This window comes from Tubulanus polymorphus, chromosome 8 (assembly GCF_964204645.1).
Source record: "Tubulanus polymorphus chromosome 8, tnTubPoly1.2, whole genome shotgun sequence".
Classification (NCBI taxonomy): domain Eukaryota; kingdom Metazoa; phylum Nemertea; class Palaeonemertea; order Tubulaniformes; family Tubulanidae; genus Tubulanus; species Tubulanus polymorphus.
The window spans coordinates 9,324,768-9,348,160 of NC_134032.1; the positions used below are offsets into that span (position 1 = coordinate 9,324,768).

The 23,393-nt window shown below is 40.3% G+C and overlaps 3 protein-coding genes across 3 annotated transcripts; 2 read left to right on the forward strand and 1 right to left on the reverse strand.

The window, feature by feature from the left end:
* Window positions 1-2,000: 2,000 nt before the first annotated feature.
* On the reverse strand, window positions 2,001-8,892 carry LOC141910121 (uncharacterized). The gene is made up of 6 exons (XM_074800836.1): window positions 8,762-8,892; window positions 7,707-7,841; window positions 6,256-6,408; window positions 4,418-4,510; window positions 3,425-3,669; window positions 2,001-2,830 (listed from the first exon to the last, which is right to left on the reverse strand). Exons 2-6 carry the CDS (start codon window positions 7,828-7,830, stop codon window positions 2,669-2,671), a joined length of 777 nt encoding a protein of 258 aa, XP_074656937.1. The 5' UTR covers window positions 7,831-7,841; window positions 8,762-8,892; the 3' UTR covers window positions 2,001-2,668.
* A 2,552-nt stretch (window positions 8,893-11,444) lies between these two features.
* Window positions 11,445-18,672, forward strand: LOC141909926 (uncharacterized). Its single transcript, XM_074800606.1, has 2 exons — window positions 11,445-12,617; window positions 15,668-18,672. Exons 1-2 carry the CDS (start codon window positions 12,585-12,587, stop codon window positions 16,634-16,636), a joined length of 1,002 nt encoding a protein of 333 aa, XP_074656707.1. The 5' UTR covers window positions 11,445-12,584; the 3' UTR covers window positions 16,637-18,672.
* A 1,026-nt stretch (window positions 18,673-19,698) lies between these two features.
* LOC141909732 (uncharacterized) lies at window positions 19,699-22,532 on the forward strand. The gene is made up of 2 exons (XM_074800329.1): window positions 19,699-19,885; window positions 21,014-22,532. Exons 1-2 carry the CDS (start codon window positions 19,823-19,825, stop codon window positions 21,938-21,940), a joined length of 990 nt encoding a protein of 329 aa, XP_074656430.1. The 5' UTR covers window positions 19,699-19,822; the 3' UTR covers window positions 21,941-22,532.
* The last annotated feature ends 861 nt before the right edge of the window (window positions 22,533-23,393 follow it).

Genomic DNA, 23,393 nt, shown 5'->3' on the forward strand with positions numbered 1-23,393 from the left:
ACCATGCATCGTCCAGGGTCCAGGTTCGAACCCAATTTATTCATACTGATTCCTAATGAGATGCTGACTATAGGGCCCCTAACCCAGTACAGGCTTGTTTAAAATTCAGCATCAAAACCACTAAAAATAGTTGCCAATATTCTGGGTTCGAACCAAGAGAATCCCGCCTATGTCTTCGTCTAGATATCTGTGTATTGAAATTCTATCGAAATCCACATAAAAGATCCATTGTGATTTTAGTTCGACGAAAATCCGACAGAGGGAGTGAAGCATGGAAATACCTTTTAGAGCCCAGAGAAAATTACCAAAACCTGCCGAAATGAAAATATACAGTATTCTAAATGGATTTTTGAAGTCAAATGATATTCAAATTACTCGTGCATTAAATAATTAGGCAACGTAATTATTTTCGTAACGTATTTGAGCTTATTTAGAAACTACTGTAATATCTTCGATACCAGTTTGACTAGCGTGGAATTGCTACAATTCAGTCGTTTCTAAATAAATTCAAATACGTTAGACAAGTAATTACGTTGCCTGGTTAATTAATTTACGAGTAATTTGAATACGTTTTGAATTCTTAGATGTATTAAAAACACTGTATATATTCATTTCGGGACGTTTTTGTCTTTTTCTCTAGGGTTTAAAGGGTATTTCGATGCTTTACCCCCTCTGGTGAATTTTCACCGAACTAAAATCACAATAGATCCTTTGTGAAACATTCGTATAGGTTTTCATATAGTAATATGAAAGCGAGTTTGAGAATGGTACTCGGCAGTCGATAGATTCTTTCTCTGGCAGTCGAGGATCTTAGAACATATCAGTTAAAATAAACAATCAATTGATTATTTTGTCTCCAATTAAACTATTTTTGAATATTTGAAATATCATTAGTGAATCAAGTTTGAAATGAAATGAGAATTGATTCTGCGGTAGTCTGGATGGTGAATAACTTGAGGGGTACCGGGTTCAGGTCCGTTCTATTGGTACCGAGTCTGAAGTGCGTGGATGCACGTCGGCTTAGTATTTTCTAGATGCTAATTAAAATGTTGTAACAATCATTTTAATGGAGTCAGTTGTTCGATGGTTATTTGGATCGGCAGTTGCGTTACCGCAACCTCCACGCTGGGTAAACTCAGCACCCCGAACACTGTAGAACCGGGTTCGAACCATGGACACTCCTGCTTTGTCTCTATGCAGCATCCAGACCAGTATTAATAGACCGGGTTCGAACCTGAGCCACCCCTGGTCATGTTCCCTATCTAGCATCCACACCACTGAGGAATTAGAGTGCAAATAGACTGGGTTCGAACCTGGGACACAGCTGCTTTTTTTTTCTTACCTCATAGAATTAGTATCGATAAATTGGCATCGAACCTAGGACGCCCCAATTGATACTTTATCGGCAGTAGTATAATGTAGCTCGTCCTTTATCTAGTAGATGGCGCAAGCGTAGAACACTTCAGTTTCAGTTTCGCGAAATTCCAATAGATGGCGACCGTGTTCAATAGACCGGTTTCTCACGCGGCATCTCGGGTTATTTTCAATTCATCATCGGGAGTGGACCGATACTATAAATGAGACAGGGCTCGAATCTGATACACGCTGTTGATTCTCTGTCGCCGGGACCGCTTTGAATTGAGATTGGAAAGAAATTCCTATCTTATCAGCTCTATCAGGACTATAGTGAACTGATATTAATCTCAGTGTGAAGTTAACAAATAAAAACCCAGAGTAGATATGTAGAAAATCTTATTTTCTTCTAAACCTCATCATCAGAGAAACTAAAGTGATTTTGGTTTCTCTGTGGATGGGGTTTAGAAGTAACCCCGAAACTGTTAGAAAATGAATGTTTCTACATATCTACTGTGGGTTTTTATTTGTTAGCTCTATCGGGATTCAGGTTAACATGATACTGCTTGAAATTCTTGAAATCGGTAGCATGTTTGTTCCTGGTCAGTAAACGATGAGAAAGACAATTTAAAGTACAAAAAGCAATTTATTTGACAAAAACGTGAATAACTGTATAAGCGATATGTACAACAGCAAAATATAGACACAGATTGTGACTCGAAAACAAATTAATGGAGTTTGAATTGAATTTGAAACTGAGTGCTTAATTCCCGGGAACCAATGTTTGGTGAGGCATTACACGTTCAAATGAGATTTGCAGCGTAGTGAGTTGAAGAACAGTGCCCACACTACACTATAGGGGGGGGGGGGGTGTAGTCAACTGTTCCCACATCAGTGATGCCCTTATATCGACTTAATGCCAAATCTGTCATCGTGCCTGATTCTGTGAGCGCCTGGGCAAATGTTCATAAGAATGGCCTTCACGATAATTTTACGAGGACTTCAATGAAGAAGAATTAATTCTGGTGGAGAAACTGGGTCATTTGCCTGCTCTTAACGTCCGGGGACAGTTGGGACATGTAGTGGTTAGATATGATATAGTAAAATACATATACAAATAATATGTTTATCACACTTTTATATGGACAAAGTTAATAGATGTGAGTATAAGCCCGAATTGTAATTGGAATGACAAATATCAGCGATTGAACCCTTCGCGGTCGTTAATTCTAGCCAGATCTTGAAAATAAACTACAGGGTCAACGTTAGAATCAGATCATCTCACAAAACGCCTTCTTCTTCTAAACCGAGTATTCTAATCCCCGCCTGCCGCAGACCGCTTCCTCAAACGTCTCGGAACCAGTATAGGGATTTGTTGGTCCCGCAACAAAAATGGCGACAAAATCACCTCCTTGCCGGTAACCTCGTTCTGGTCGCGTTGCTGCTTTTTCAGAAGTTCTTCAGTCAAATGTTTCCACTGGAAATAGACAAATGTTTCAACAAGCGATGTGTATAGGCCTATTTACTCAGTTCAACAGTTCTGAGTTAGATTTCGACGTTGAATATTGGGGAATATTGGGAAAACCTATTTCAATACGACTGAATTATGCTCGGATGCTAACGCAGAGATCAAAGGCGGCTTTTTCGTTTCACTCGTCCGTTCGTTTTATAGTGGCCATGGTTAAATCGTATTCAGAATGGATCCAGGTCACGGTTGTGATTTTTGACTGGAGGGCTGATACGTAATTTGGAAAATGATGAACAGATTTTGTCGAACTGAGTCAAATGTGGAACTGGGTGGACGCTAGCTGTGTGGAACTGAGTGCAACTGTGCATAACTGGATGCAACAGTCTGGGCAACAGTGTGGAACCGAGCCAACTTTGGAAACGAGTTCGACTGCAGAACTGTGATTGCAATTGTGGATTAAATCATTGACTCTAAAACGAATTGAAAGGCGTTTTTCGTTTCACGTCCCTTTGTTTTAGAGTCGATGATTAAATCGCGAAACTTGAGTCAACACTTTCTGGAAACATTTTCTAGAAACCGGTTTAGAAAACGATCAGAACTCACGAAATTCGCGCTTATATCTGCCTCCTGCAGTTTCTTCTCGTCCGTAGCCGGTAGTTCCTGTTGTTTGGGTAGCGGGAAATAGAAGCAGCCGATCGGAACGTTGATAACTTCTTTTCCTAAAACGCGAAGCTGATATTTCAAACACGCTCCGACCTTGCCTTTTGACCACTGCACGTCGTAGAATATTGCGCACCATCTCACAACAACCGGTACGACTGCGAAGCACAGTGGCGGCGGGTTGTGAACTGTAAAGAGATGAAAAAAATTACAACATTGATACATTGATAAGGAACTCGTTTTCAAAAAGATGACCGCATACTTTCCCCCCCATTTTATGTAGATAAAACAAATCGTGTGATTATAGATATCGGTGAGCTCGATGCTGTCATAGGGAGGTTTATAACCGTAAAGACGTAGCCATTTTCTGGAAACTGACTGACGATGTCATATAGGGGGATTTGCGGCCCTCCTTAAACGCATTAGAAAAGGTGTTTGCTTCAAAATATGAAACATCTTTTCTGAAGCCCAGCGCACGCGGCTGGGAGAAACCGTTTTCGACGTGTTTCGTTATGTGCGTGTGCGTTAAACGTTCTATCGTTTGAGGGTAAATTTCTTTAACTCAAAACCCTTTGTGAAAAACGTGTTTCTGTTTTGATGAAATAATTCAAAAATAACACAATCTCTTGCTATATGATTTAGTGTTTATGATTCGCCATTTATTACTTATTTTTCTTCTCGATGAATGTGAGTGTAATATCATTAGATATATAATTTCATAATTTCAATGTAAATAAAGATTATTATTATTATTATTATAAATGTTGTCATGATTATCGGAGCAACCATCTTCATATTCTACAACTAGATAGATCCAATTTGATGATATTTCCTATGGGGAGGGGAGATAATGGAGACCACCTTTCATGGAAGGTTAAGAAGTACTTTTGGTGATGTTTGTATCCCTTGAAGAAGTCAGTCAGCTACTCTACTTACAATCGAGCGTTCTGTTGATGTAGAGTTTTCCGTTGACCCTGAATTGGAAACTCAACGTGTCTCGATTCGGGTTGAAGGTCATATTAGCGCAATCTGCAAAGTAAACCGGCGTTAATATATACACACTTCCCTGATATATACAAACAAACGAAACGAACGGACCACCAAGACAAAGGTCGAATATCTTGTGCAATTTGTCAAACAAAAGTGGTGAGTTATTTGACCGAATTGATAAGCTTGTAAGAGTAATCTGATTCGCTAAAACAATGATATCGAAGAACGCTTGTTCAAATATGGGGAAAGTTAATTGCCTATTGTTACAAAAGGATCTCCCGGGGGTTTCGAACGTACTACTCCAAATCAAAATAATCGAACTAAGAGACATAGTGATAGGTCGGTGCAAAATATGAACTTATTTTATAGCAAGGACGGGTAGCACACAGTCAAGGCTTTCTAGGTTGATAGCGAGCCAATCGATATACGATCTGAAAAACGGTCTATAAGATCATTTTGGTTCTGATTATATATATAGCCACCCTTAACATTGAAATCAAAATCAAATCAAGACCATCTTTGTGACAGAGTTTCTATGAAGCTTGTCCCAGGTCTCGTCCAGTGCGAGGTCGAATTGGGTCGTTTATAGGTTTAGGTCAGTGAAAATTTTGTGAAGGTTTTGATCAGTGAAGTTCTGCATTTCATATTGTTGGTCGAAATTTCACTCCCGAGTTGACAGAGCCGTATAGAGCGGGCTGAGAACGGGGAGAGGAGAAAAAATAAGACTATACGTCTGATTGATAACAGCGATTTTGTATCGAAGGCACACGCAGCCATAGAGGAAAATTTGTATAAAAGATGCCTCTAAATGTGATTTTTACCGAAAACTACTGAAATGAAGATCAGGTTTGAGATTCATTAAATGCGCGGGTTTGTTTTGTAGAAATATAATAATCTTCCATTAAATTACACACTTTCTTTGCAAATGAGAGCCAGTTTCACAATCTTAAACAACATAACATAACATAAATGTTGTTAGGCGCATCTCCATCTTGTTGCTCAATGCGCCAGATCCTGAATGGCCACTCTAAATAAGTGGGTTTTTAGCGTCGACTTGAAAACTACTTTTTTTAAACCACATATCACATCAAAGCAGACATCAAAATATCGAAGATCTACACTGACATGTACTCGACTTGGTGAACCGGTCCACTGGCGTCAAATGACGTTAGATATTATTTGATATCTAATCTGTTTCAAGATTCTACTTAAGTTTATGGCTCCAAAAAGGTATATAATTTTTGCGAGCATAACAATAGTATCAAAACCTAATAGTATCAAATATACATAAATATGGGAAGCTGGCAATTGTGTACATAATGATACCAATGTAGCTATAACAGCCGCGGGTAGCGGTCGTAATGTATTCAGATATGAAAACAGTTTGGACTTTTGAAAGTATCTCAAAACGATCTTTGTCAAATAACTCTTTTTGCCACAATGTCTGCTCGGGTAGTCATCACAAATTCGTTTACATAGAAAAGATCTTTATTTTCATTTTATATATTTCTTTCTCTCTTTTCTAGGGCTGCTTTCGAGTATATAAGAGTATATAAGAGTCTCTAGTATACAGAGCCTATACTAAAGCACGGACTCCGAATTCGTTCTAGAGTCCGAGGCTTAAAGCTTCAAAGCAGTCCCACATATCATTACATTTCTAATGTATTTGCTGGCATTAATTCTTAAAGATTTTACTTGCAAATAAATCATATCATATCATACTATGGAATTAGGTACTGGTCCTGCAACGACTGACGCGTCTCATTTTTTCTAAAAAATCTTACCGGTTTCGTTCAGGTGTAGGATTTTCGATTGAAGATGGAAGCAGCAGCCGCAACGGTATCTCTGACACTGACACCTATCGCCAGTGACCTGTACATCGTTACTGCCGTGTAACGATTTCAGAGACTCTTCAACTTGTTTCAAATACGTCTTATCTACATACGAAAAAGAAAAACATTCCAGAAATATCTTTAAAAATATGCTTATTACAGCGACAAAATGAATGCGGATTTTGCTATGGAATGGGCCCAGTCGCGATTTTAGCTTTGAACTTTGATATTGAGAATTGAGCTCTAACAACCTTATTACGAGAAAGATTAACATTCCAGAAACATTACAGCGACGAAATGAATGCGGATTTTCCTATGAAATGGGCCCAGTCACGATTTTAGCTTTGGAATTTGATATCGAGAACTAGCTTTAATTATAAGCAATTTATAACCTTGGATCCAGTTCCACAGATGTGAGTTAAGATTTAACTCAAGAGTAAACTCATTGAAAATGAAATGATTTCAACTCGGAGTTAACTGTGGGTCATCATGATTAAGAACGGTTTCAAAGGGTATAGCAATTAGAGATTTTATTTTCTTCGTAGATAGAATTTTGGAGTATGATTCGCGACCGTGTTAGTGGCGCTTTTCCGAAACAACCATTTCCTGCTCTTATTTGCAATCCGGGGAATAGCCAAAACTTTTGATAAATGTGAAATGTATGAAATCTTAGTAAGTTTCTTGTAAAGCTGTTATGTCCTCAGGACGCCGTCTTAGACTAGTCTATATTCGGGGTCTATAAGTATATACATAAATCTATTTCTAATTTGAGAATAATGGATCGATTTCGCGCTGTAGTATTATTGTTAGTTCAGTGAGAAAGGTTTTAGATTTAAGATCAGTGACTCAACGTACATTCCTGGAATTATTAACAACAGAAAGTATTGAGGTGTCTGCTTTTGGAACCTTCCAAAGTATGCTTGCACTCAACGGGCGAAGAAGTTGGGGTGCGGGAGGCTAGATTCTATACCGAACAAATTGAATCTATAGCTTAGTTTTCTGAATTAGGCTACGCATATAAGCCATTGTTTGGTGGCAGATTATTTCTCAGTCAGTAGGTCGTCGATTTCGTAAACATTTGAAATCGAAGACCGCGTTGACGCGCACAGTTATTAGTTTTAGAACCAATGGTAACCAAAAGTTGCAATGAAAGTTTTGAAATGCTCCGAACCCGGAAGCCTCCTCCAAAATATTCAGGGATACATATTTTGACGAGATGACAATAACCGATTACTAAACAATTTAACTAATCTGCTATCAGGATCTCCGGCACTGAAATTCCCCATCACGATTTTTTCCTAAATAAAATTTCCCAACCACGAAGTCTGGTTTCCCCAGTAATTGCGAAGCATAAACTTGTCGATGGTAAACGTGATTATTTTCATTGTTGGATTGTTATAAACCTTTGAATAAAGTTGCCATTTCGTTCTCGAAGCTGGTATCATCTGGTGTCGCGGGCTGAGCGCTGGCCGCCCAGACTAGCCCCATTAACAGCGCTATACTAGGAAATAGTGACATCCTCCGCATTTCTCTTGACCCTGCGAACAAAAATAGAATCTTGGGGTTGTATTCTTAGCATTCTGAGGCTCGAACGAAATTTGGACTGTCTGTGGACCCGTGGGACCCGCGTGACCTGCGTGGACCCTATAGACTCTGGGTCGTGAGACTGGGTTTTGGAACTGGATTCAGTTCCACAGTGCGCAGGTTTTGATTTGACTCGGATTCCACTTCCACATGTGTATATGGTTTATTCGACACTGGATCTACACGTATTATTTCACCGTTGATTTAATTATATTTAACCATATATTAAGTGTTTATGGTGACATTTGTTATGTTCCCTATAATCGTTTGAATACATTTCAATATATGCATTGTGACAGCATTTGTTTATTCGATGCCCCAGCGCACATTCATCAGATACAGTACTAGTCGATTTGATATTGTCAAACGGCACACACATGTCGGTCGCACTGTCGTCAGGAACCCTACAGAGTATGTTTGCTCCTGATTATATGTTGACCAGCAGGGCAGCTCAAAAATAAAGATACAGTCGAATGAATGCACCAAAAACCAACTAAGACCCCCTGCTGATTGAACCGTCCAGTTCATGCAACAGACGGCGATTGTAGTTGGGCCATCATCGAGCTCTAGTCCCGCGAGATACATTACATGACCGATCGTTAGAATTTGGCTACGGGTAGAATTAGTTCATTTTAATCAATAAATATCTTATCAACACCATGCATCGCAAATGCCCGAACGTGCGAAATAAACACGTTAGTACACCCAGGGAAATCTTCGAAATATCAGACGCACGAAGTTCAAGGTCATTTGGTTTATCCACTGACGCACGTATGTGGGATTCACTTTTCCGGTCAGATAGGCTGGCGATACGCGTAAAGATAATTACTAATTTGAAGAGATATGATTAGAAATGAACACACGGCGATATTACCTGGCAATATGACGTATTTTCCAGAGGTTTCGACACTACGCAATTTATTCCACCTGCAGTATAGCCTCGTACAGCAGTAGTATACACAGTCAGCCAGACGACTCTTGTGTTTACGGCGAGGCAGACGACTTTTAACCGAACGGATCACGAGACGATTTGCAATAATATATCAATAAAATATAAAAAGCTTCTCTTGTAAATTCAGGGCTATATTTGGAGAAGTTATTTATTGTATATATTCGGTACACAATGATTGTGGAGGTGATCACGCGATATTTTGCCTTCTTGTCACGCGAAATCACAAAGAATCAAGGAAAATATAGTTAAGCTTTTTTTAGGTATGTTCAAAATACAGTTCGGAGAATTTCAGACCTTCATCATGGCTGAATGTCGTGAGCTGGGCTTTCGTCGGGTCTACTCCTAAAAGCCTTAATGTATCGAAAGGCGAATCTGCTTGAAAGGGGTACCGGGACCTAGAAATTGGGATGGGCCTTGAAAAGGGCAGACTTGGCAATATTTAGGGCTGCAAGCACGATAATTGGTGTAGGCTTCTGGTGGCCCTTCCACAAAACAAAGTTTAAGACAAGGGCTTTTCTTGCCCTCATCACGACGCATTTGGATTTATCTGAGGTCCTTTTAAAATTTTCTTTGCCTAAGTTTCCAGACTTTTTGGAGGCCACATTCAAATGTTAAAGGTGGTGGACAACGCCACCCGATCCATACCCCTAAAAACCCCTTGCGTAGTTGGTTTCTTTCAAAATAGGAATGAATTTTTTGGCACCAGGAAAACTCCGGGGCAAATGATTAAATATCAAATAACATGACAAATAGATAGATGTTCGATTTCAATAAATGAATAGAGCACTTTCTATCATTGCACCACACAAATCTAGATATCCCAGTACGGTAGAACTTAGGCCTACAAGACTAACAGCACCTTTTGTGAGTTAATATGCGATGATTATATACCACATATTTACATAATTTGTGAATTTTTCTAATAGTTTACCATAATTTATGGGCAAAAGTTCTGATAACATAAAATGATGAACATTCCAAAAATGTTTGTGAATTCTGTGACGTTGAACTGAAGCGAGTACAGTACGAGTAAAATCCCACAATAAATGAATTGAATGATAAAATGTTTATTCAAAACATATGAGAATATGTTATATGTTAATATATTCTCATATGTTTTAAATAAACATTTTATCATTCAATTCATTTATTGTGGGATTTTACTCGTATCGTTTTATCACGGATATTGTGATCTGCAATTGATACAACATTACAAATCTATTGATTTGTTAATCCTCTCGTGAACTTAATATTTTCATAGATTATCATGCCTCTTAACAGGATATCAGAGTGACAATATCATCATTTTATTGCAGAAATATTCATTAGAACAACCCGCGTTTTTGGAGGCATTACCCTCTCGACGCTTCACAGAATTGACATTTCATGCATTAAACAGGTTTGTAGTTTCTAAAGGCGGAGGTCCAAGACGAATTTAACACAGTTTTCTGAGAAAGTGATAATGGCCCGATGGTAATATCTGCAATTAATGTGAAAACTATGCATACCGATCCGATATTAAAACAATCATTTCTACCCCAAAACTGAATGGTTTATCAAGGCCGAAATAGTTCGGTTCAACCATAATTCAAAGATGATGTCAATAATCGTGACATTGTTATAATAACCTATAGCTGCTATTACAAAATTATTGCTTGAATGAACATGATAATTATTTTCCTAATAACTTATACAATGATCACTCCCATAATGACGAGGAGCGATATCGTCTATTAACAGTGATATGTAATATTTGCCGAAATATCATCTTTCACACTTATGTTCTCTTTTCATAATTAGTACGGTACCGGTAAATCTGAACACACAAAAACTTCCACTTCTGTTAATTACGATAATAAAAATTACTCTTTACAATCGACCTGGGTGAGCGAGTGTTTCATAGGGTTATTTCATAATTTCTCTTGTGAATTCCTCTCATCACCGCAATTACCTTCAAACGATTTAGATTGTTCGCCTGGATACAAGTACGTAACAAAACAAAATATTTTCAGAGCGTACCAAGAGACCTACATATATACATCGTTTCATCTGTTTTAGAATAGAATTATTTAGCGGATCAGTATTCTTTAGACTGGTCACCTAATATTGCACCACCTGCATTCGCAGTCAGAATATTCCAACTGTTGTAGAGACCGGCAACCAGTCTAAATATTCTTCTGTCTAATTTGCTACATTCAATCAAAACCAAATTCAAAAACTTTGAATCAGATCGTTATGAAACCTTAAAGTTGTTTGGTGGAAAAGCTTAAGGTGTTGGTCCACTAAAACTTATTTTAAATCAATCAATTTCTTGGATTTTTAGAGACTATTTTATAGAAAATATCTTTATTCATTCGGAACTGGGTCGTCCATCTCATATCGGTAGCATGTACACGTTTCAAGCAAACGATGAAATCAACAACAAATTGACGTCATGTCTAAGCGCTTTCCGAAAATCACCAGTTCTAGTTTACAGTAGTTTCCAGACGTTCGTTATTATAATTTCCTGGAATTTTATCGATCGTTGTAGCCGCTTGCAGCACTACACTATTAGGCTGCACAGCGAAAGCGCCTTAGTGTCTTTAGTGCACTTGCACTGGGCGAGCGCCATCTGCTGCAGTTGGGCTGCTGAAGAAAGCCGAGACATTTCATCGATCGTGGCGCACAAAGGGTAACGAGCACCGTATGAAAGGATCGCACAAATTCGGGTGTCTGTACCGAAGTGATGGTTTTTAAAGAGGAATTCAACCTCCACTCAGATAGAAGAGAGGGCACAGTAGTCTAAAATAGATAGGGGCGTGTCTTAACGTACACTTCCGGTTGGAAAAGCCGGCTTTTCGGGGATTTTCCGATGGGTAAAAACCTACGCGAAAAACCCCGGCGTCGATTTCGGATGTGTTTTGTTGTTCATGCGATTCACAAAAAGGACAAATATTTGCACAGTTGTCTATGTTTCGCAGGTGTATCTGAGGTTTACTTGTCGTCTTCTAGAGATCGCGTGAGTAGGCCGGCCTTCAAACGAAAATCATCCGATCGTACTCATCATCATTATCAACCACGGCACAATCAAAATTTGAACTGAATTTTTCAATGCGCAGAAAGTAAACAAAAGGACGTCGTTGCTAGGTGGTGTCCAGTACAGCCTTCAGGTGGTGTGCTTCAATAATTCGTGGAATTTCGATTAATTGATTAGAGACATTTTTTTCAACCGCCGAGTTTGGTTGGTACCGCGCGGTATCCAATCCAGTCGTGAATGAATGTCGGTAGTGTCAAAAAGGTTTATTTAGGTCGATCCCTTTTCGTTTCGTTTGGATTTCAAGATGAGTCGTGTTTAGAGAAGGACTTCATCAAATAACTTCGTGCTATTATCCTTTATTTCGTTAAAGATCAATAAGTTTACCAAAGAAAGCACAGCGCATTTCGCATTTCTGCGACGTCATTTTTATTGAACTTTTGAAGAGCTTTGATTGACCGCCTTTCTGTTGTGTGCGGGTTATCTTGATCAGGCTATAGCATAAAATCGGCTGTGTCGCCACTGACAGTGCTACTGAAAGTCACGCCACCAGTTGAATAGGGTCTTGTCGCGCGTGTGTGTAAAGGACAGCGTGTGGCCTGATAGTGATTGCGGTGAGAGGCGTGTGCGAGTCCGTGTGGTCATACGGTCAGTCGGCAACACTACGAGCAGAGTGGACCTCACCACGATAAATTGTCATTTGCATATTCAAATCAAAGGAATCACGTCAAAATGCACGGATTAACGAAATCGTTACTGCATAAGGTATGACCATTGATTAATTAATGATCAGAATGACTAATTCGGTTATGTTTGAAGCTGTTTGCCGGTTTTACAAAATGTAATCAACCCTGATTGATTAGGGTCGTATTACACTTTGTTAAACTGCGCCCTGTTGATTATTAACGCTTTAATTAGTGAGAGCCAGCTTCAGAATTCTTGATGGACGATCCGTATAGTTTAACTTAACTCACAAGGACATTGGATCTTCTTGAAAGAAAAAGATCTCTAGATTCCAACCAAAGTAAATTAAAAAATCGTAACGATTCTATACCTAAAATTCCTGGCTGTGTAGGCATATATAGCTTACAATGCATGGGAGATAAATGAAGAAATCCCACACTTCGAATTTAAAATTATACGATCAAATTTATTATTATAAAACCACAACGTTTCGGCTGTTGACTAACAGCCATCATCAGGTGGAATGACCAGAAAAACAATTAACAAAGCATATATGCACACGGATTATAGTGTTTATTCGACAACTAATGCATGGGAGCTTACTCCGGGCTCGAACCAGATGTTTTGGGGTTCCTCCCTGCTAGATTCACCCCACGAGCAATCAGGTTGAGTAGATGATTGCTCGAAGATTCACCAGTGCAACGGACATCCAAAATCACTAATACATATTTATTGTTCTCCTTAGCGATTTACAAAAAAAACAACTATCGTCAAAAGTGCTTTGGGGTATAAATGAAAATTGATCATATTTTGAATGTAAACCCCGAAAGCGTTATTTTAATGTAATGAAGGCGAACGTTTACACATATAATACTACATATACTATAATAGCCTATTATTTATTAAACGAATATGTAGATAAAATCGATAAGATTGAATGTTGAAGTCCGCGTTGCTGGTGGTCTAAAAACCTCGCTATAACAATTCGGCCCCTCCAACAGTGTTGTTAGTTAAACTCTTTCAAATTTAGGCCTTACTTTATTATAGTGTAAGTGGACCCATACGTGTTAGTTTTATCAAATATCAAAATATTCGTCAATTTAGGCCTATTTCCAATGTCCCCAGATGACCTCAAATTGATAATAGCCATACTGGAGGTAAATATTATTTAAACGATATACTACCTATGTGAACAAGATATACACGATGTACTTTACAGTCTGCTTTGGGTCAAGGCCAACGCCTCAATATTTCCATATTTTCTACTACGATATGTCGATATGTACGATATTTCGTTACCATGGAAACCGATATCGCGCTCATGGGTGGTATCGTCGTCATGAACAGCCTTTAACTTTCAAAAAATTGACGAAAAGCCAAATTCGTAATCGTTTCTGCAGCCTGGTGGACCTCGAGGCTTCATACGTTCCAGAACTACACCTGCAGCGAAATAAAACATGACATGTGTATACATAGACATCTTATCTGTCAGTAAACTTTCAAAAACCGATCGTTTTCAGCATCCAGGCTTCACTAGCGTTCAGCACCTGCACGCGACAAACACAGGCATTGTACATCAGCAAACTTTCAAAAACTGATCCAGGGGCGGATCTATGAATACGTGGCAGGTGGGGTCCAGAAAGAAAGACAAGGCATCGTTATATTCGGAATAAGCAGCCACGCCTGAAGGCCACAAGCAAGTCCCGCACTCGGTGTTTTAGATATTTTTTGAAGAAACACATTAAAAAGATGCAATTTCCGATACGATGAGTGTCAAATTTGCAGGTTTTAATGATCTCTGTCTTGACGAAAAGAGCAACCTTGATGAGAAGGCAGGGGTCTGGAACCCGACCACTCCTTCCTTAAAAATTTTCCCGGCCTGTGATCGTCCATACTTCACGTAGCCTATACTAGTCAAATCATCACCTCAGATATGAAAATGAACACCAGACAAAAGACATTTTTATCGGGACTCTTTCAAAAATTTATTGCCCACATTTCACATTGTGTTCAGAATTTCACCCAAGATATTCTTAAATGAAAGTCAGACATTACACATTTTCACCAGCACACTCGCCTGATCAGGTTCGAACCGTTTTTTTCCACAACGCACAAATTCCATGTTCCCACCCGCCAAACGCAACAGATGTTTTGCAACGCAAATCTACTTGAACCGCCAACAACAACGAGCATAGGGTCTCAAATTTCTGCATATCCCCATATTTACGACAGTCGGTATAGAGCGGTTTTACACCACATTTCAGTACGGAATTATCAGCGTGCCAAACCCTGTCGGACAATGATGTCTGGAAGAACTGATTTCAAAATTGATGTCGGGGTTTGTAAGCTTTCGACATGAAGAATTGACATTAGAGAAAAAGAAATTCTATGGAACGAAAGTGCGCACGGGCCGAGTTTACATCGGAACTGGGTCATGATGCGACAATACGACTGTGTGAAAGATTTCTGTTTTTATTGTCTCGTCTTATAACCGGTACAACATGTCACAGTCCGTCTGTCCTTCTTTTAAGTACACGCACACTAAACCTATATAAGTAAAACGGTTCAGCGGCTCTGTCTTTCGTACTAGGAGTCCTGTATAATGACCGCTTTAAAATTGGCCGTTAACTGTAGACCATCCCACGCCTTGTCTATACTGACATTTCACAAACCTGTTACGACAAGTTAAGAAATGCACGTATTTTCATTAATAATATCTGGTTAGGAATTGTTAACGTATAATTTCCCAATAATTTGACCTCGATATATGCGGTAAAGAGTTATCTTGGACCCAACGCAAAAAAGTTTAAGCATGCAGAATCTGTCTGATAGCCAACCCTTAAAAATCTGTCGTCCATACCCCTATTCCCCACATACAATGAATCCACAATTAATCGATTACCTGACCCTGGAAACGTGAGGTATAAATTTTACACGGGTATGCATGGGGAATCGGATAGCCCACAGACCCTGCCTGTGGGATATACAGACAACATATTAATTCCTGTAATGCATATAACCCGGAACAAATTCTGAACCTTTCGCAACTTATAATTACTTTTATAGGAAGTGTTTCAATTTTCGTTTGATCCAAAATATTCAATTTACGTTCTTCTCCACTATATTTTCAGGGCATCAATTACGGTTTACAGCAGGTGAGGCTGATATCCACCAATGACGTCACGCGAACGAAACTGAACGATTGGCTAGAATTCACCACCCCTAAAGACGCAGACGAATCGGACAAGCGCCCCCTGGCGATCATTTATAAATGGCTACGCGCCAGGCCTAAAGACGTGTGGAAGTACGAGGAATTATATCTGGACCGCGGTTTCGACGTATTGACCACAGGTATAGCCGTCAAGGAACTATTTCACCGCCCGGCCGTGCTTCAACGTAACGATGCGGTCATCAGAACCATCAACTCACCCTTGTTGAAAGACCGCCCGATCCTGGTTCACTCGTTCTCCGTCGGCGGTTATGTGGTCACCGAACTGCGCGTCAGGGCCCGAGAAGACCCCGAAATGGCGGCCAACTTCAGTCCGCGTCTGATGGCCCACATCTACGACAGTTTCATCGACTACAACGGCGCGTACTACGGACTTTCGCGCACTATTTTCGGACACACAAAAGCGGCCTCGATGCTGGAAGCGTCGTTGAACGTACTGGACAAAATTGTGGGCAAGAATCCGAAATCGATGGCGTACGCTTTTAAAAAGACGACCGAGGTATTTCATTCGGATCCGCACCGTGCTCCGGCGCTTTTGTACTTCTCGGGCGCCGACTTGCTGGGCGCGCCCAAATGGAGCGAAATCGCGGCCCATGATTGGGGTAAATTGGGTATGACTGTGCACACTAAAGGTTGGCAGGACTCGGCTCACGTCGGGCACCTGCGCAAACACCGCGAAGAATACGTGCACACGCTGGACCGGTTCTTGGCCGTGTTGCCGCAGTCCGACCAGCTGAAGATCAGAAAATCTCCCGCCGACGAGATTCTGCGCGATTCCGTCGACGCTGAACACAAGCGTGCGCACGGATCGGTGACGTCGTCGCCGTCTGCGCAGCCGGCGCGCGTCGCTGCTTTACAGGAGTCGGGTTAAAGCCCTCGATATACTTCGCGCGATAGCAAGGCCGCGCGGGGACCGGTCGCCGTGACAAAGATTGAAATCGAAATTTTCGTTTACAAAATTTTTACCAGGGTAGTCCTAGGCGTTTTCTAAGATATTTATTAGCGTTAAAAAATCTTTAAACTGGTTTAATCAAAACATGGATTAGAGATTGTTATTTGTTTTACTGGCTATAGAACCTTCAACCGAATGGGCATTCAGGTTCGCTAGGCTAAGTAAGTTTTAAATCCACGTTTTCATTGCTATACATATCAGACTAGTGTGTAGCAATGCTGTTATCTATATATTTGAATTCTAGTTATCAAAAAATAGATTCAATAGACTCAAACCGTAGGAAAAAGAGTATATATTTACGTTACCATTATCATCACAGAAACAGAAAATATGAACACTAACATGATTACGATTACGACTACAATCTTTGAGCGACCGCGACCCCTGGCATGCTATCGCTGAACCCCTGTCAGAAATTACGTTGTGGCAATGTAAAATGTCCGCGCGACATTGACGCGGAACTAGGTCAAGGTCAAGGTCACCCTCAGGTGAATGACGTACTGTCACTGGTGTAAGTACAGTACTGAAGCCGCCTTGACCTATTCCTAAAATTAAAACCCGCTTTCAGATTTTTAAGCCAAACCAGGCGTTTATATGTTTATTAGTACCGTACATGTATTACATATTGAGTATATTTTCCGATAAATAGAGATCAGATATTGTTTATATATACATATATTTTAAGTCAACGAAGCATCCGGTTATATTACGAGTTCTTGGTGTGAATCTATTTTCCGCCCCTTCAGCAAAACTCCACGCGGGAAGTCTGCCAGTCGAATTGGATGAAACCACGAGGGGTCCCAGCTCCACAGTGTTCTCGGCGGTTGAAATTCGACCGACTGAACCCACGACTCGAGAATAGATTCTGTCCGACAAACGGGTCTTAGTGCTTAAATGAATTTTCGAGTTGTAAACTCTGACGCTTCATCCGATAACTGTGGAAATGGGTCGAGTATTTCATATGAATATGGTTCAATGAAGTATCCGTTACATATGCGTACTGTGTAATGACTAGAACGGATACATTACAGAATAATGAAATGTTATATACCCGAAAGATTTATCAATCCACCATTTTGAATTTGTTTTTTTTGGGCGGGGGGGGGCATGGAGGTGTCACTGTCCTTCAACTATCATTAAATCAAGCCAATTTTGAGAATCAGTCTTACTTATTCTGTTGGGGATGAAATAGAAACAAGTATATACATTACGTACTAAATTGGCAAAAATAGCGAAAATCAAGTACTAGCAAAGTTTCCATTACATGTTTTTAGATGATTTTTGAAATGGCTCAGCTATTGTCATGTAAACTGTATTTACAAAACCGGCTCTTCTAGCGTACCGGCAACTATTTAGACTTATGACTTTTTCGAATGTTATGTATGAATATATATATATATATATATTTAGATATTTTTTTTGTAAAACTACGGTCAGGGAAAAAAACCGTCTAGATGTGGGGGGGAATTGAAAGCCTTGCTACTTCAGCAGCCACAATGTCATACACTTTACATTGAATGCTGCCCCATAAAAATTCAAGAATATGGAGAACACTGAAATATATGATTAATAGATATATCAATAATCTAGAAGCCGAGTTAATTTCGTTATTGGTTTAGAAAATAAGACGGGTTGATCAACGATTCAGCTTTAACTGTTGTGAAATCCTGGACCCGTTCCATTGTGGTTATTGGTGTTTAAATTTGTAGCTCATTTCCAAATTCAACTCAAAATCGTGCGTAATGTGGAACTGGATCCTGAGTTGCATATTCAGTCATCTACCCGCCGAGGTGTATATTGCTAAGGTCCGTTTTCTTTCGAAAAGTTCGTATATATGTATTTTCCGGTGACGTTTAAAATTGTAATGTTATTCAACCTACAGCCATACTTAATATGTGCGTGTATTTGTGTATTTTCCATCCAATAAAAATGGACCTTTTGTTGTTATATTCAAATTCCTGATTAGTTTTTCGTAATTTTCGTCCTCTGGTCAAGTCCATACATCTCCCCAGAGAGGCCCTATCTCGTGATACCATCGGGTTCGAATCGTTATGAAAAGGCACGCGGTGGCGTAGTACGATTGTGATCCGTTAGATGGCAGAATGGTGTGCGAGCTGTGAAACGACGGCTTAGATACGTGCCGAAAAGACAGTGATCTATACAACCATGGACTCCAAGATAAATTTAAAGTCCACGAAACTACATTTCCTTCAGTTGTTAAACAACGCCAGGAGACAATGCATTTCGGTATCAACTACCGAGTCTATTTACCATCTCAGGCTGGAATTTTGCCTGTCTGGACTTTGTCTTGACTTAACGCGCGTACCAATTTTACCCGGGGTCCGAACTAAACTATACCGATCGAGACACGACATTACAGTTAAAGTCATTTATAATGCAGCCGTTGGGACTAAAAATGGCTATATAACGAATTTGGTGCTATAACGAACGACATTTTCATTGAGTTTGAGTTGGATTAGGCAAATCGTTTCTATGAAAAATGTTAGCGCAGTAGCAAAGGATGGCGTTACAACGAGCTTTGACTGTACATTATGAAAATACCCAACGTGTATGTTTTTTATGCCCAACAAGTAAAGTGTGTCAATAAGCTGAAGTGGATGATGAGTGATGACTTGCGCATATCATTGTGCCGAGAGCGCAAACTCTTCAAAATTGAATTGAATCAGGCGTGCACATGCGAATAATCGAAATCCAGATCAGTTGTCATGTAAATAGATATCTAGTGGTTAGTCAAACTGGGAACCAGAATCCATAATTTCTTCGAAGTAGTGCCATCGTATATACCGTGAAGGCCGCCGCGCGAATTGTAGTGAGGAGACGAACGCCGCACATCTGTCGAGATTTTCAAAAACAAGACGCGCACAGCAGTCGCCATAGCGCACTAAGAATCAATAATGTAAATTACCCGTACGCAGCTCCGGCGTGCTGTAGTATACACTAAACAGCATTGGCTGCGACACAGACAGAGCACTGAGAGCATCGCTGCGCAGTGTGACAGACTATCAAACGGGTCTATATACATTCTACCAGACGAAATCGCAGAAATTGACCGGCGCTATATTGCTACCACCCCGACCGGCTAACATGAGGGGGTTGGTCAGATTATCGTTCAAGAATCTCCTAAGATCGGCGCATCAACAAAAACAGGTACATTTTTACAATTTTCTTCTGACACTCTATGCCGCGAATATTCCCTCTTACTCAGAGGGGTGAATAGCATACAGTTTGCTTTGTCGAGTTCTACGGCTTTGTTAATGAACGTGCGGCCGGCGTAAATTTATGCGGATTGTTTTATTTCCGGCGTCTGACTCGCATCTGGGCGTCGGCGCAGCCGGTTCGAAACGGGAGGAAAATGGAAAAGCCAGCGCAGTGCCTGGAGCTGAGAAAAATACTTCCTGGAACCGCAAGAGCAGTGTTGTTACGTCTGGCATCAAATGGCGGGGCTAGCGGATACTCGAGAATGACGTACGATTTTCTAATCAGCGAATGAGAATTCCGTAATCTGCGCTATGAGACGTGCACTGCCACAACTAACTAGCAAACTCTCCTCTGGCAGTTTTTTTTTTCCGCAAACAAATCAATCTATTTCAAACTAATCCTTTCGACCAGTGAATAATTACGGTTACCAGACGACCAATCAATCATTAGACTAACCAGAATATCTTCCATCTCGGTGATTTAAACAGACGCGCCAAATACCCATACACAATCCGGATTTTCCGGTATTCGTCGGAAATTGCAATTGCAAATCAATTCAATGGAAATCTGCAGTGCCACCTGGTGGGTGATTTTCGGAAATAACTTAGGTCGTCACAAAAACTTACGTCGTCACAAAAAATACGTCGTCGTAAAAACTTATGTCGTTGCAAATGCATTAAAGTATTACGTCGCTGTAGAAATATAAATTCTTATGTTAGGACGCTATTACGTTGCATAAAAACATATGTCGGTGCAGCGCTCATATTCTTTTTTCATTTATCGCGTTCCATACATGACTGCATTCCATTGACAAGATCGTCCGAAACTCAGGCTACACATTCCTAAAACCTGCCGTCAATTCTCCATGATGATATTAGGTGCACATGTTCTTGCATGCAAGATGAGTGTCCCAATTCTGAGAGCAGATTACTTTAAAATTTCACAATCTTTGGAAAATGAACTTATCTGACTCAGTCAGATCTAACAAAAACAAAGGCGACAGGCTCGATCATGCGACGACTTAAACGCTTAAGGTCATGCGGTCTGAAAACTGATTAATCTTTTTTTCACTTTCAGGGTACACTAAGTCATCACAATCTGCTCATACAATCAATCAGAGCTTTCTCCGTGAATGACGTCACTTCGACAAGGATCAACGATTGGTTAGTACTGAAAGAAGCTAAAAACGTCGAACCGAGTGAACGACACAAACGCCCCCTGGCAATAATCTATAAATGGCTACGTGCCAGACCTAAAGATGTCTGGAAGTACGAGGAATTGTACTTAGATCGCGGCTTTGACGTGTTGACCACGGGTATAGCTATCAAAGAACTGCTCTATCGACCTTCGGTCATCAAGAGGACGGACGACATTATAGAGGCCGTGAACCGACCGTCGCTTAGCAGCCGCAAAATCCTTATTCATTCGCTGTCGATTGGCGGTTATTTGGTTGGCGAATTACGCTATCGTCTGCTCGGTAACCCTACGCGCGCGGCAGAAGTCGGCGAGCGTATCATTGCGCATGTCAGCGATAGTTTCATCGACTATAAAGGCGGTTATTACGGACTGTCGCGGACCGTTTTCGGTCAGTCGAAGGCGGCCCTGGTGATGGAGGCGGCGTTGAACGCGGCTGACGAATATCTCGGCAAATATCCGAATTCGTTCGTGTACGCTTTCAAGGAAATCACCGAAGTTCTCCACAAAGATCCCATACGCGCGCCTTCTCTGTTGTACTTCTCGAATGCTGATTTGCTGGGCGCGCCGAAATGGAGCGAAGAAGTGGCCCGCGATTGGGGCAAATTGGGCATGACGGTGCACACGAAAGGTTGGCAGGACTCGCAGCACGTCGGGCACCTGCGCAAACATCGCGAAGAGTATATCCACACTTTGGACCGGTTCCTGGCAGATATAGGGGTTCTGCCGCGTCAATTCGAGGACGGAGGAATACTCGCGGGGGATGCGGTTGCTACGATACCGGAGAAAATTAAATCGCGCGCAGTTTAACAATTATTTTCATTAAGATATTCGAATTTGATTGTATTCATTCCGAATTCGACGACCGCGGCAAATATATTATACCTAGGCTCATTTGGGGGATAGTCATGTATGTATGCAACGATCTCTGATTGGACAATATCTGAGACTATTTGAAGCGAACCAACCAATGAGGACAACACTTCGAAAACGTTCGAAGCGGCGAGTTACTTCCGGTTCACTATATAGCTATATTATAGGAAAAAAACATTTGACATTCTGTAACGCTCTGATTGGTCAATATATTAGGGATGTTCGGCAAAAACCACAATCAGAAGTGGAAAATTTATAAATTGGTGGGCATTTGAATGCATTTCTCCGAAAACGTATATATAATTTCGTAAGATCTGTGTAAGCTTTCACATATCTGTATATGATACCTTCTTCATGATCTGTCTATTATTATACATCGGGGCCCGCGGTTTCATAAAAACTGTTTAACTTCAAGAACTAAGAAAAGATTTCTATATCTGGCGACGTTACTGTATATGCTTCAAACCCGATTGAGTTTAACTTCTTGTGAAAGCGTGGGCCCTCGTGAATTGTGATAATAAAATCTAAGTACTATCAAAACTACCGGATTGAGTTATATATGAATATTTTGTGCGCAGGCGTGCGATCGAGGGCACTCCACAGTTTCCTTCCTTGTCCGCGAGAAACAACGAGATAACTATTTAGCTTCTAGTTGCTTCCTAGTTGAAATGTATATGAGATTCCTACCGTAATTTTCACTGGTGGCATTTTTTTCGGATGGCATTTTTCCTACATTCAAGCAGCACTTATGATTTAGATTTTGTACATCAGTCGCATTACATATCATTTTGAATGCGACTGTTTTGTCACACTGATGTCAACAACCCATTGGTTAGATTCCAGTAAACATGATTAGCCTATAATTGACATTACTCGGGAATATAATATTGCTAATGAAGTTAATGTAATATACACGGCTATATAGTATAATACACGTGACATACCACTTGCAACGCCGAACAATCCTCGCGACTAAACTACGGGTAATTTTATTCGTGTCCTACAAAACTTCCATAAAAGCTGTTCTCGCGTAAATCCATCAATTGATAGACCTAACCCCTATGACATCATAAAATTACGGTGATTTCATGTTTCCGGGAGAATTTCGGCATCAATTCACTTTGAGGTAATTCAACGATGTTGTGTACGGCCGATCTTTACGGGAGGGTCCCTCTAAATCAAATATCACTCCCAGTCCAGTGCCGAAGATTTTTGAAAAATATTGTAATTATTCGCTGTAAAGGGGCACTTTCTTTTTGAAAAAAGGGCAGACCTTAAATATGTAGTGCCCGCTGAATACATCATTTGAGAATGGATTACTTTACTTTTCATTTTCCATAATGGAATAAGAAGATTGTGTCCAAATTTCGAAAAAAACTACCGAAATCTT

What these genes read in the sequence shown, in the direction of transcription:
- LOC141910121 (XM_074800836.1), bottom strand. Translation starts at nt 7,830, where the DNA reads ATGCGGAGGATGTCACTATTTCCTAGTATAGCGCTGTTAATGGGGCTA. An exon ending in AATGGCAACTTTATTCAAAG is followed by an intron (nt 6,409 to 7,706) that starts GTTTATAACAAT and finishes TTTCGTATGTAG; the next exon opens with ATAAGACGTATTTGAAACAA. An exon ending in CATCAACAGAACGCTCGATT is followed by an intron (nt 3,670 to 4,417) that starts GTAAGTAGAGTA and finishes ATCTCTTTACAG; the next exon opens with TTCACAACCCGCCGCCACTG.
- LOC141909926 (XM_074800606.1), top strand. Translation starts at nt 12,585, where the DNA reads ATGCACGGATTAACGAAATCGTTACTGCATAAG. An exon ending in CGAAATCGTTACTGCATAAG is followed by an intron (nt 12,618 to 15,667) that starts GTATGACCATTG and finishes CTATATTTTCAG; the next exon opens with GGCATCAATTACGGTTTACA.
- LOC141909732 (XM_074800329.1), top strand. Translation starts at nt 19,823, where the DNA reads ATGAGGGGGTTGGTCAGATTATCGTTCAAGAATCTCCTAAGATCGGCG. An exon ending in CGGCGCATCAACAAAAACAG is followed by an intron (nt 19,886 to 21,013) that starts GTACATTTTTAC and finishes TTTCACTTTCAG; the next exon opens with GGTACACTAAGTCATCACAA.